At 38.7% G+C, this 12,227-nt stretch overlaps 1 protein-coding gene across 4 annotated transcripts; it reads right to left on the reverse strand.

Moving 5' to 3' along the window:
- Positions 1-3,775: 3,775 nt before the first annotated feature.
- Positions 3,776-11,192, reverse strand: LOC131327421 (double-stranded RNA-binding protein 2-like). Of its 4 annotated transcripts, none has more exons than XM_058360576.1 (6): positions 11,028-11,188; positions 10,860-10,956; positions 10,659-10,739; positions 8,234-8,537; positions 6,949-7,168; positions 3,776-5,175 (listed from the first exon to the last, which is right to left on the reverse strand). In XM_058360576.1, the coding sequence occupies exons 4-6, from the start codon at positions 8,477-8,479 to the stop codon at positions 4,034-4,036; spliced, it is 1,608 nt and encodes a 535-aa protein (XP_058216559.1). In that variant the 5' UTR covers positions 8,480-8,537; positions 10,659-10,739; positions 10,860-10,956; positions 11,028-11,188; the 3' UTR covers positions 3,776-4,033. The 4 variants fall into 4 exon arrangements, with proteins under 4 accessions (XP_058216559.1, XP_058216558.1, XP_058216556.1 ...); XM_058360575.1 differs by having other exon boundaries at positions 10,659-10,756; XM_058360573.1 differs by having other exon boundaries at positions 10,659-10,766.
- Positions 11,193-12,227: the final 1,035 nt, after the last annotated feature.

A 12,227-nucleotide genomic window follows, 5' to 3' on the forward strand; every position in this document is an offset into this window, starting at 1 on the left:
GTTTGGTGGGCTGTTATATCTCAGGCCCACAAATGTCCAAGCCTCGTATTAAAGCCCAATCTTACCCTTAGCTAATCAGGTTTCTTAATGGGTTTTTAGCTAAGCAACAATTGTGTTAGGCCACCAAAAGGAGCTTTTAAAAATCCTTAGTCCTAAATTTCTAGAATTTATTATGGGTAGGTCGAAGGCCATCCAAAAATAATACCCCTGCGCTCTCCTTCACCCGGATAACTCATATCCTTGCATAACTCATCCCCCTCGTCCAAAGGCTTCCCAAACCATGGATAAGAGTGAGTCTACCTCATCATCCCCTACATTAACTCATTCCCCTCGCTTATACCCCATCTAATCGGGCTCTGAGAGGTATTATTTAGTCCCAATAGTGATTTGGGATAATTTAGTTCAGGTGTCAATTTTGTTGCCAAACCAAGTCAAAAGTGTCACATCAACCCCTCATCCACCATCCAACCGGGGCTTTTCTTCAACAGCACTATGTCACGCCTAATATTCTATCTGACTTTGTTTAATGTCCCTGTCGCTTAGATCCAAAAAAAAAGGAATCGATTACATTTAAACCAGATGAACCCAACAGTAGTTGCGTTCAAAATCTATTCTATTGGCACGCTCTCTGGAAAATCGTCCGATTTCTCAGCCCAAAATTTTCAATTCCTTTTGCAACTTTTATGTAAACCCTAATTTTGAACTTTAACTTTTTGCCATTTGCGTCAAACTCTCATAGTAGTGACCAGTGAGTAATCCTTCCTTCAACTCTTCAACTTCAGGAGTTGAGTTCTTTTCAAACTTCATTTCTTATTGGAACATTTTGGAGTGAATTTGCATCCATAACGAAGAAAATTGATTTTCACACTCTCCTTTTAATAACTCATACTTTTTTTTTTTTGTCTCTATTCACATGAATTTACAATATTGTCATTGGATGTGTGAAAAAGTGTATTAAATAATGACAAAGATAGAAAATTCAAGTGGATAAATACAAAAAAAAAAAGAGTGGGAGCGACTAAACGGGGAGTATGAAAATCATTTTCCCTAAGGAAAACGTATGTGATGGTTGGAGAGTAATCCATGTTTACAAAATTTAGTCTAAGGTTCATTACAAATGGTTGAACTTGGGCCTGGTCCGCTAGCAATTTCAAAGGGAAAAGTCCACACAGACGAAAGATGTACAGATCCTACACAGATCTTATTATGGGGCCCACTACGGGTCCCATATAAATAATCCAAGCCGTTCATTAAATTTAAAATAGTTTTTTGAGGGACCCTGCGAAAAATCAGCTCGAAAAGATACTTGTAAGTACTCGATTCAATCATATAACTTTTCATTTAGATTTTAGGATCAATGAAAAGTAATATGATTGGATCGAGTAATTACAAGTACCTTTTTTAGCTGATTTTTCACGAGGTCACTCAAAAACATGTTTTAAATTTAATAAACGGCTCGGATTGTTTGTATGGGATCCGTAGTGAGCCCACAATAAAATCTCTGTAGGATCTGTGCAACTTTTGTTTGTGTGAATAGCACAGTTCATTTCAAAGATTAATAAATTTCTTTTGTCGTTAAAAAAATAACATTTTTAGCAAGGGTTAGTTGTCCATTATTTTTGTAATTTATAAAATGTGAGGTTCGCTCCTTAGTCCTTATTTGTAATATAGTACAAAAATATCTTCACAAAAACTCATCCCATCACATTATCACTAGAAAATTGGTCGAAAAAGTTAGAAAAATGCTATGCGCATAATTGTTGTATTGGTTGTATGCGTAATTATGACCGTCCAGATGTATTTGGACGGTCTAGATTTTAAGAAAATTCTTTCAGAAAAAAGTAAACTTTTTCGGAGAAGAGTTTGAGTGAATCCTGATCATTTAAAAAATTGGAAAACAGGAAGGACAGGGATAGGGATCAGATATTAGTTTTTTTTTTTTTTGAAAGGGATCAGATATTAGTTCAGGGATCGAGACAGTGGTATCCACCCCAACCTCATCCTGGTGCCATCCATTCTCTTTGTGTCATTTTAGCATCACTAATGTAAGTTGGGTCCTTGTGTCTATCAACAGTTGTGGGGTATTTTACTGGTAGTTTTTGGAGGAAGTTGTGTAGGTGCATTATTTCATGATGGGTATTCAATCGATAGAAGGGATCATTTATATCGTGTACGAAAGAACAAATCCGGGACCCTACGTCAATTGCAAGAGTCCACGAGATAACCAAACCAAATAACTTAACCAATACAAGAAATAAATTAAAAAAGAAAAGAAAGGTAAAGCCCTTTTAAGAAAAGATATCCACCGCAAGTGTAGAGATTCAAACTCTTGATCTCCTAGTAAAATGCAAAAGTCCCCAGTTGGTTAAAGAAAAGGAATTTAATTTTGTTCACTCTCCTAGTATTTTACTCTCATTTTCATTGGTAGAATAGTATTGATCTCACCATAAAGTGTAAAAAAGTGTAATGCAGAGGTGAAACCTATACAATTTCAATCAATAAAAGGGAGGGTAACGTTCGCCCTTTTTTAAATAGGGTGAAATTTATTGTTGAGAGGAAAATCCGATGACTTTTCCAAAATAAATAATAAATAATTTCCGGCAACTTGAGAACTCTGTGTATTCTTCCATTTTAAAGGAAATTCCCCCCCTCTCTCCCTATCTTTTGATTTAGTTGAATTAGCATAAAATTCGTGCTATGCATGACCAGAAAATAATTTATCAAAGTCGGGGTCGGTGGCCTTCCTCGCGTGCATTTTCAATGGCTTATATTTCTCAACGTATATTGCTAAAAATATACAATATGGATCTTGTTTGATATATCTTAATTTTTTCTATAAGACAATGATTTAAAAAACATAAAACATAATATACGTCGAGAGATATAAGCCGTTAAAAATGCACGCAAAACCACAGTGAACAATTAAATAGGGACGGAGGGAATAATGTGTAAAGAGTATATAGATTTATAGATTGTACACTCATGGTTTATTTCATAATTCAATAAACCGAATTCATTTAATAAGATAACGTCGCTTGGTAAAGGAACATATATATCATGTCCATGCAATACGAATTACCCGGAATGAGAAAAATAGTATCATGAAACTTGGAAGGCGTTTCTCTTCAAGCTGATTTACCCAAAAAAAACAAAAACAAAAGGAAGGCGTTTCTCAAAAAAAAAAAAAAAAACTGTAAAGGCTATTCTGATAGTTCATGTGGACCATTTAACACTAAAAGTATATCCTTAATTATTCTGAGTTTATCAATGAAATAAGTCATTTGGAACAGATAAGGACCATCAGCTGTTTTGAATCATGGAAAAAAAAAAAAAAAACAGATTGAGCAAGAAGAAAGGAGGAGCAGTGTTTATCTTTGATTAGATAATCTTTGATTAATCTAAAGAGGAGAAATAAGTTGCAAACAAGGGGAGAGTAGCTACGCTAACTATAACAAACACAAGGAAATATCGCTAAAAATATCGACCATAAGTCCACTAAGTCAATGTCATTTGAGCAGATGCCAAGGCCTGATTAAGAAAATGGCATGCTTAAGCTTTGTCGAATCAACAAAATGTGGACACCGTCTTTCAACCCCCCATAATGCTTTGACCCATCGCCAGGCTAACGCTTGATGATAACTTGTCGGATGTGTAGTTCAAAATCCAAGCTAATCTTTGACAGTGCACTTCTAAAGATGTCCACATGACAGTGGAGGAAACAACTCTTGTCCACCAGATAAACACTAGTAGTATACTTTGGGGTGCAAACACTACAGAAACATGAAAAAGCGTATAGCTTACAGAATCATGCATTCAGCCACAGACAAAATCTCAGATCTAACCATCTTGTATGCACATTATAAACAAATACTCCAGTATTTTACGTTTCCACATTTCCAAGAGATACTAACCAACTGTATTTTATTTGATTCTAATTATTTCGAAGCATTGATAGCTCCTCGGCACCAGTCATAGTTCTCAATATGGTCATATAGCAAGAAGGAAAAACACATGGAAAATATAGCCATGCCACTCACATTTGAAGCTTCCCAACTTCAGAACCTGCTGCTGATTGATCTTCTAGTTTTCCACTTTTCACCTCTTGTTTGGATGATTCTCCAACTTGGCTAGAATTTGTCATATTTCTCACTGGAGGAGCAGAACAGACTGGTGTAACTGACCTGATTTGAACAGAAGGCGCCATGAAGTGAGAAGGCACTCTTCCAAATTCCACATTAATAGAATTTGGAGCAGCTCCAGTTCTCATATGCAATGGAGCAGGCATCCGATTCCCCGTACGCTGAAATCTGGGTCCCACTGAAGAAGCCTGGCCCACAGTTTTTGACATCACTGGCGCCGCCAACACTGCAGCTGGTCTAGAGATCCTGTGAGAACTTGCTTGTGTTACGTGTTGTAGTCTAAGATTGGATTTGTGAGAGTCCAAACTTTGCTGAGTTTGTTCATGAAACTGAACAGGCCGAAATTGAGAATTCATGTTCCGAGCCTGAGGCACACCACTCTTCTGTTTCTCTAAGTCATGAACTGGTTCGTGGGCTGTCATATCAGTCTTACTGTGGTCATGAAGAGGAAGGGGATTAAGAACTTCGGCTTTGCATAAATTGGAAGATTCTTCAGTTTTGTCCTCCTTTATCTCTCGAATAGTCACCGTGGACTTCTCCCTAACTGGACTAGTGGTCAACTTGTTTGGCATGTAAAACGAAGTGGGTACTGCCAGAATAGGTTCTTGCCCCCTCAATGATGGGCCCACAGGAAGGGGATCTTGCGTCCTTGTTGAGAAATATGGATGGTGATCAGACTGCATCGGTTGAAGAACCTGACTGGGTGGAGCTGGTGAAACTGACTGTACCAACAGTCGATTTTGCAGCTGTAATAACTGTACTTGCTGCCACATTTGATACATAGCCATTTCAGTGGGGAAACTAGAGTAAGCCCAACTTTGATACTGCATAGGGTATAAGCTTGGTGGGGGTTGATTTGGATCCCTGTAGGCGGCAGTGGATCTCTGGTTTTCATCTTGCCGGGATTTTTGTGATTCTGCTGGCTGTAAAGTAGAAAGAACACGAGCAATTACCACTTGTTCCTGCTCTTCACTGTCCTCAGTCTCTAATGAGAGAGAGGAGGAAGGAGTAGAAGAAGATAACCTCCGTTGAGCCACTACATGAGCAAACACAAGGGAAATTTAAAATTTACAGAAACAATTTATATCATCCTTTTGAGAAAGAGTCAAATAACCCACAATCCAAAAAAAAATATTAGCCACGGAAGAACTCTGAAAAGTTGTGGGGGAATTTATTCACCCCAAAACATGTAGCAAATAATCCCTGATATGAACTGGTAGTGAAAAAATATGTTGGCATATTGCAACTTTTCAAAATGGCTCAGAGGATTAAGATAAGTACGAGAGTGATTATTTGTATGAGGGACTACTCACTACAATGGGTGCAGAAATCGAGATAATCCAAGGGAAGAGAGAGAGGTAGTGATTAATAACAGATACGTCAATCATGAAGATGCATATACACAAACAAAAATCCACCCCGAGAAGTCTATCTACTAGACACGTGTGCAAGTCATGTCCCTTGTGTGTCCAACCAATAACATTATAATGAAAGACGAAGTAAGCAACATAGCGTGCTTGACATGTAGTCCATGTGTTTGAGGCCTGTCTGTAATCTGCTACCTGGAACGCAGATCATTCCGATACAAGGAATGGGAATGGGGACAAGAATGTGTATGCTGCATGCCTGAATTGTGGAAAGATGGGTCTCTAGGCCTACCCTCTCTGATGCCATTCGGCTTTGATTTGGAGGCATGGTTCTGCAGCAAAACAAGTATAGGAGGGCCACTATTTTGAGAGCAGCCACTTTGTGCCTATTGCCAAAGGTTAGGTCTGTCTCCAATCCTCCCCCGCCCATACCCCCAATGATTGGGGATTACATGAGTTCTGTTGTTGTTGTTGTTAAGTTGTAATTTTGAATTTTTGATCATAGATTGCAACATTGCTATATCTGGGACATAAGCTATGTACAAATTTTTTATAATGCTTAACGTATCCCTGAGTCCTGAAAAGTTAATATATTAACCTCTCGAAAATAGCCGTGCCCTATTTCTTAGGTTTTCGCTAGTTTTGGTAAGTTGCGGATATAATATTCATACACTTGACCAATAAAAAATTCTTGTCGTATAACCATCATGTATGTCCTGCTCTCTCAAAATCTAGTGATACCGTGTCCATATCTATGCTGCTTAGGTTTAAACATCAAATTAATAATTATGAATAAAACAGACAATTGGAGGCTACAATGCTTCTGGTTCACAGATTTCAATTACGAAGTTTGAAAGATATTCTAGAGAGGGATAACGAACTATTTCGCCATGAAGTAGTCTCCTTGTAAACAACTTTCCGGTGAAGTAAACAAAACTAACGAGGGAAGATTTTAAAGGAGCCCCAAAGGAAAGGCATGATGCAGGGAAGGTGTGCAAAGTCCATGAAAGTACAGTAATAGCGTGTAGGATACTCTGCCAGTTGTACCACCTAAGCCAGCGCACTGATAACCATCCAGTGCTACATATTTTTCAGTTTGCTGCTCCAGCAGAGGATGGCAGCAAAACTCAAAGTGTGATTTTAGTTTGTTGTTAACATAGACACCACATCACAAATCGGTTCCCACAATCATTGCCCACTAGTAGTTCAAACACGTGCCATACTGAGTCACTAGCTGGTAACTAAGTTGTCACTAGTCACAACAAATATCATGTTACCTATAAAGTGAACACTCCCATGCAAAAAGTATAATGAAAAAACTAAGGGAAAAAGGATAAGAGCGCCTTGTTTCAGAGCAGGCCAAGAAAGGATATTGACTAGTAACTCTACGGATACTATTAACACATTGGAGAAATTTATGCTAAAAGGTGATTGATGCGTACACTGTTTCAGGGCACTCCAAGCAGCTATAGCAGCGTTCTTCTGAGCCTGTTTCTTGGTCTTAGCAGGTTCCCCTGAGAAGGTCATTCCTGCAAGCACAACGGTGCATGAAAAAACAGGTACATGGCCAGGTCCAGATCTAACTGTTGTATAAACTGGGAGGTTTATCCCAGCTCTGTGAGCCGTCTCTTGAAGCAAATTCTTGTAAACTCCAGTTTCATCCTGTACAAAAAAAAAAAAAAAAGGTTTCAAGAGGCACATTATCTGTAAATTTTAATAAAGAAAGAGAATTTATGCTGGCAATGACAGCTTATGAGATGGATCAAGTTATTTCTTTTCGACTTAGCATCTGGTGGCAGCATCAACACCACAAATCTTGAGAAGAGAGAAGCAATAGATACATTCATTGGCAAAGTAATGCTGAAGAGCGACGACACATCAAATGGTTGCCAGGCAGGACAAAGAAGAGAAAGACTTGATTCCTAATAAATTGTATTCACTTGCATGTTTTTTCCCGCAATCCAAAGGGAAAAGACTCCACATTGTACACCATCATCATATTATACCAGAAGAGTCGTAAGGAGATCACCAAGGTACAAAAACATCTAGATGATTATGGAAAGACGCAACTCTAAAGCTCCTCACAGTAATTTAGTACCCTGATAAATCAACCAAGGAGAAAGTAAGACTCAAAACGTAATTTGGTTCCTCAAGAGTGTCCGTCTTTGTTGAAGCACTACACTATTTCATACGATTAAGTACACCTAAACTATGCACAGTTGTATACTCTGTATGGCAGCTTACATGGTGTTAACTAAAGGACCATCCCAGTAGCATTAAATCTCACTATATCATACTAAATCACGTCCATTAAATAACTTTTTGAGAACCAATCAAACTGATGCATGCTCCACCGCTTGTGCGGGGCCCCATCAATTACTTTGAGTTTCATTCTTGTGAACGTACTCCACGGGCGGGATACTTAACGCGTTAGCTACAGTATTGCATGGGTGGATACGCACAGGCATTGGTGAAGACGTTTGCAGGTAAGGTTACAAAGAGTTCTAGGTCTTCCCACAATATACCAGACCTTGAATCTCTATTACCAATGTTTCCCTCACTTCCGTGCTAGTATGTTTACCAATTACCATCTATATTGCTAGTTCAAGCAGATAACTAATGGAACTCCCCTGAAGAAATGCTAGAAGACAATAAGCACTCAATTTTATCACCAAATGACCAACCAAACTTAGTGGTGAAGGGAAACCACCTCGGTTAATCGCTTACCAAAACTTTTGAAGCCAGCACCTTAGAAGGGCCTCTGTTTGCAAGTGTGTTCAGAGCTATCTCTGCGGCAGCATGTTCTGCCAGCCTCAACGTAGAGCAGAATGTAGGGCTCTCAAAAGTCTCTCCATTGAAGTTGACAGTAGCTTTAAATCGGGGGGCATGATCCGGACCTTCTCGGACACATGAATAAGATGGCAGGTTGAAGCAGCTTCTCTGAGCCAATTCTTGCAGTTGGTTTTTATACATGCCTGTATCTGATGTGCTACTAAAAATTAATCTGTCAACTAGCTTTCTTCTCTTTCTCCTGATAAGCAAAAAAAAAATAAACACCATGGGTGAAACAAACTCTTTTACTCTAAAAAGGGAGACAAAGCAATAAAGGGGAATCTCCTCCTTCATTACGTAACAACAATCATGGCCCCAACTAGACCATCCGAGCAGATTCATTTACACCTTAGCTGGAACTTTAACAAAAGTACCAAAATTCATGAAGTTCAACAGGAAGTTTTTCAGACAAAGATGGTGAACTTTGAACAGAATAACAATGTCATTATCCGTAACAGAAATAACGTATTACTACATATTATCAAATTTATCATTCGAGTGGTTTCTATAAAAGAAAAACACAAAATGCTATAGGATATGACATGATAATGATTACCCTAAAGAATCTTTCAGAATCTCAGCTGCGTTAACAAGCATACTGCTACGGTTGACTCTCAGTTACATTAACAAGCACAAAAAACTTATTCATTGAATAGGGAATGCAGTTCTACAATTTGTTTGGGAGAATTCAAGGTGCCAAAGAAATATATACTCAATCTTTGTTGGCTAGCATATCGTCCAACCGGACCAACCAACTCATGGTTGGTCTCAAATTTAAACAAAGGTTACTACTTCTTTCCAATTTTTTACTGATTCATGCATATGGTCCTAACTACATACTTGAGTCTTGTCCAGCCTTCGCTGATCTATATCAAAATCACTAACTTAGCTGGTATATGAATGCAATGAAAGTCCCCCTGCAGCTCCCACATATACGTTATGCAGAAAAACCATCTTAACTGAACTCACACACAAAACAAAGAAGAAAGACAACACCAAGTACATAGTATAAAGCAAGAATTTTCTGATCAGGTGTCAATAGTGCTAAATGTCGCTCCATTTGGCTTCTGAGCAACAGGAGGAAGACAGATAAAAGAACTCGTTGCTATCAAAAGACCTCATATTCCTCCCGTTGAACAAGCACCGCTCAAAGAGGAACCACCCATGAAGCCTTCATAAACCTTCTCTAGGGCAACTGGTAGCCTGGCATGCCAACGGACCAGGAATCACCCAAGCTACTCAAAAAAGAGAACGACCCTCACCAGAATACATGCAGTAAAAATCCCAATAACAATTAACCCATCCTCCTCAAATAGGTCTATGGTTAGTATAGTGTCCATGGTTGCCGGCCAAGCAAAAAAGGTTGCCTTACAAATGGCCTTAGGTCGCCAACTTGCCATATCACCATTCAAAGAAAATCAACATCCCCACTACGAAATAATCCTACTCCACATTTTAGCATTTCACCGCCCTAATTTCCATTCTTCCTGATATCCACACATAATTGACACGACAGCAAAACTTCATGCAAAAACTAGACTACAAACTTAAATGCCTCACTTATCATCTTACAAGATTATTCACACTATTATGCACGTACCAAATGTACCCCTATTTCGGTCTCTGTAAGTCCTTGGGAAACAACTGAATTTCCCCCTTTGCATGTCCCCCGATTCCCTAAGGAGTTCGACGTCCCTCCGCTGGGCTGGTAAAATGGAGGAAGAGGAAACGTAAAGAAACACCTAAGATTGTTCAGCGTGTCGGTTCTCATGAAATTGGAAAACCCAGTTCAACTAAGTAATGAGGGTTTCTCCAGCCAAATTTCCTTCTCCCAAAATTTCATGTGTCTTCAAATGGTCAATAGAATCAATCAACCTTACGACATCTACCAAAACCCCAAGGGGTTGGCTTAGTGGTGAAGGCCTGGGACCTAGGGGTTTGCTCCCTCCTAAGGTCTTAGGTTCGAAACCACTTAGGTGCTATCAACTCCTTTGGGCCAGACTGGCCAGTCCATACAGAGCTTTGCTCTGACTGGCCAGTCCATACAGAGCTTTGCTCTGACTTTAATTAGGACCCTGCAAGGGACAGTGGGATTGGTCCCAAGGTTAGTCGATGTGAGTGTAAGCTAGTCCGATCACCAGAATTTTAAAAAAAAGAATCTCCCCCAAAAACAAATAGTATTATTCAATACTTCCAATTCCTCAAAAAATCCCCTACTAGGGCACTACCTCCCGTCATTCCCGTTTGTTTGCCGAGAAAACACAAGAAAATAAATGAAACAGTAACTTCCAACCCTACTAAAAGTCTAAAAAAAACTCACCTCGAATAAGGAAAATGGTTCTCTTATCTTCTTATCATCTTTCACTGCTATCAACAGCCTCTTGTTTTCTCAAGCCCCAAACTGGAAAACCCCGGGACCTACATTCAACTGAAACCAAACAGGAGATAGTATTTACTATTTAATCAACAATCTATTTTACGTTAAGAACTTCAAAAGAATAACATCCCCTAAAAAACCCACCTCGATCTGAGTAACCAATGATCGATTCACGCTCCGATTGCGCAAAAGGATATTGAAAAGCCCGAGGAAAACACTTCAACTGACCGGAAAAAATGCCCTAAAAAACACAAAGTAACAGTTCACTAACAAACACTGACTATGGTACACATGACTGAGGAGGGATTTTACTCTTTTCACGCCATTCTATGATTACTTCTCTCCACTTTCTCTTTCTCTTTACGCATCTCTCTCTCTCTCTCTCTCTCTCTCTCTGCTTTTAATAAGCTGGTCGTGAGTGGGTTTGACGACTGCTTACTGTTGTAAACGATAGAAGGAAAGCCCTGTGCTACAAAATTGACGTACTCAACCCGCGATGCTGCAAGTTCATAAGAAGAAAAACAAAGCCCACAGGGCAACCTATGGGTACGGTGCACACGGTGGACCCATCTTGGAGTCTCACGCAAAAAAGTGGAATCGCTCTATTTATTTGAAATGTATTTTTAAGGATTTCGGTAAAAAATCAATTCAGTTAGATATCGGTAAGGTCTTAACTAGTTCTTTGTTTCAATTTTCTAACAGAAAATTGAATACAAAATCGATCAAGTATTTATCAATATTCGACTAAGTTGATTTTTACAAGAATTTCTAAAAAAATATTTTAAATGCATTGAGCGGCTCTGATCATTTATGTGGGATCCCGAGATGGATATCACACAACGAAGTGTGCAAAATGGTGTACCCATAGATGCTCGAAGCTCCCCCTAGACAAAGCTCATGTCTAGTTTTTTGGGTACGTCTAGTATGGTTTGAGAATTTTAAGTGCCTTGTCCGTACTCACAATAATAATTAGAATAGTTTATTTTGTAGGATTCATTAAGTGTGTCAGTCACGTGAAAAATTACTACTACTTTGATTGAACATCCATAAGTATATGAACCAAAACAACTTTATACAAAAAAGAAGAAGAATGAAATGTCGTAAAATTAGGCCACAAACTATGGGAAATTGAAATGTAAATTTCAATTATTGAGTAAAAACCAAGTAAAGAAATGAAGGCCTAAATTTTCCAAACAATCAAAATATATATTGCAAACCTTAAAAGGAAAGAATAAAAAGTCCTTATTTATGTAGCTCCAAATAAAAAGTCCTTTCACTAAAATGTTACTACTTTTGCCGATCAATTTTTTTTTTCAGCCCCAAATTTAATTGATGATTGGTGAGGGATACGGGATACGGTGAGGTAACCGGCGATGACCACTAAGACAAGCCTCCGGCAACAACAAAGTAGACTGAGCGTCGAGTGAGTTCTCATGGTCGAGTTTTCTATGTGGGTTTTTTGTTCTCCCCCTCATTTTGCCTAAGAAATACTCATTTTTGACTAAAAAAACA

Source organism: Rhododendron vialii, chromosome 5a (genome assembly GCF_030253575.1).
Source record: "Rhododendron vialii isolate Sample 1 chromosome 5a, ASM3025357v1".
In the NCBI taxonomy this organism is placed as follows: Eukaryota; Viridiplantae; Streptophyta; class Magnoliopsida; order Ericales; family Ericaceae; genus Rhododendron; species Rhododendron vialii.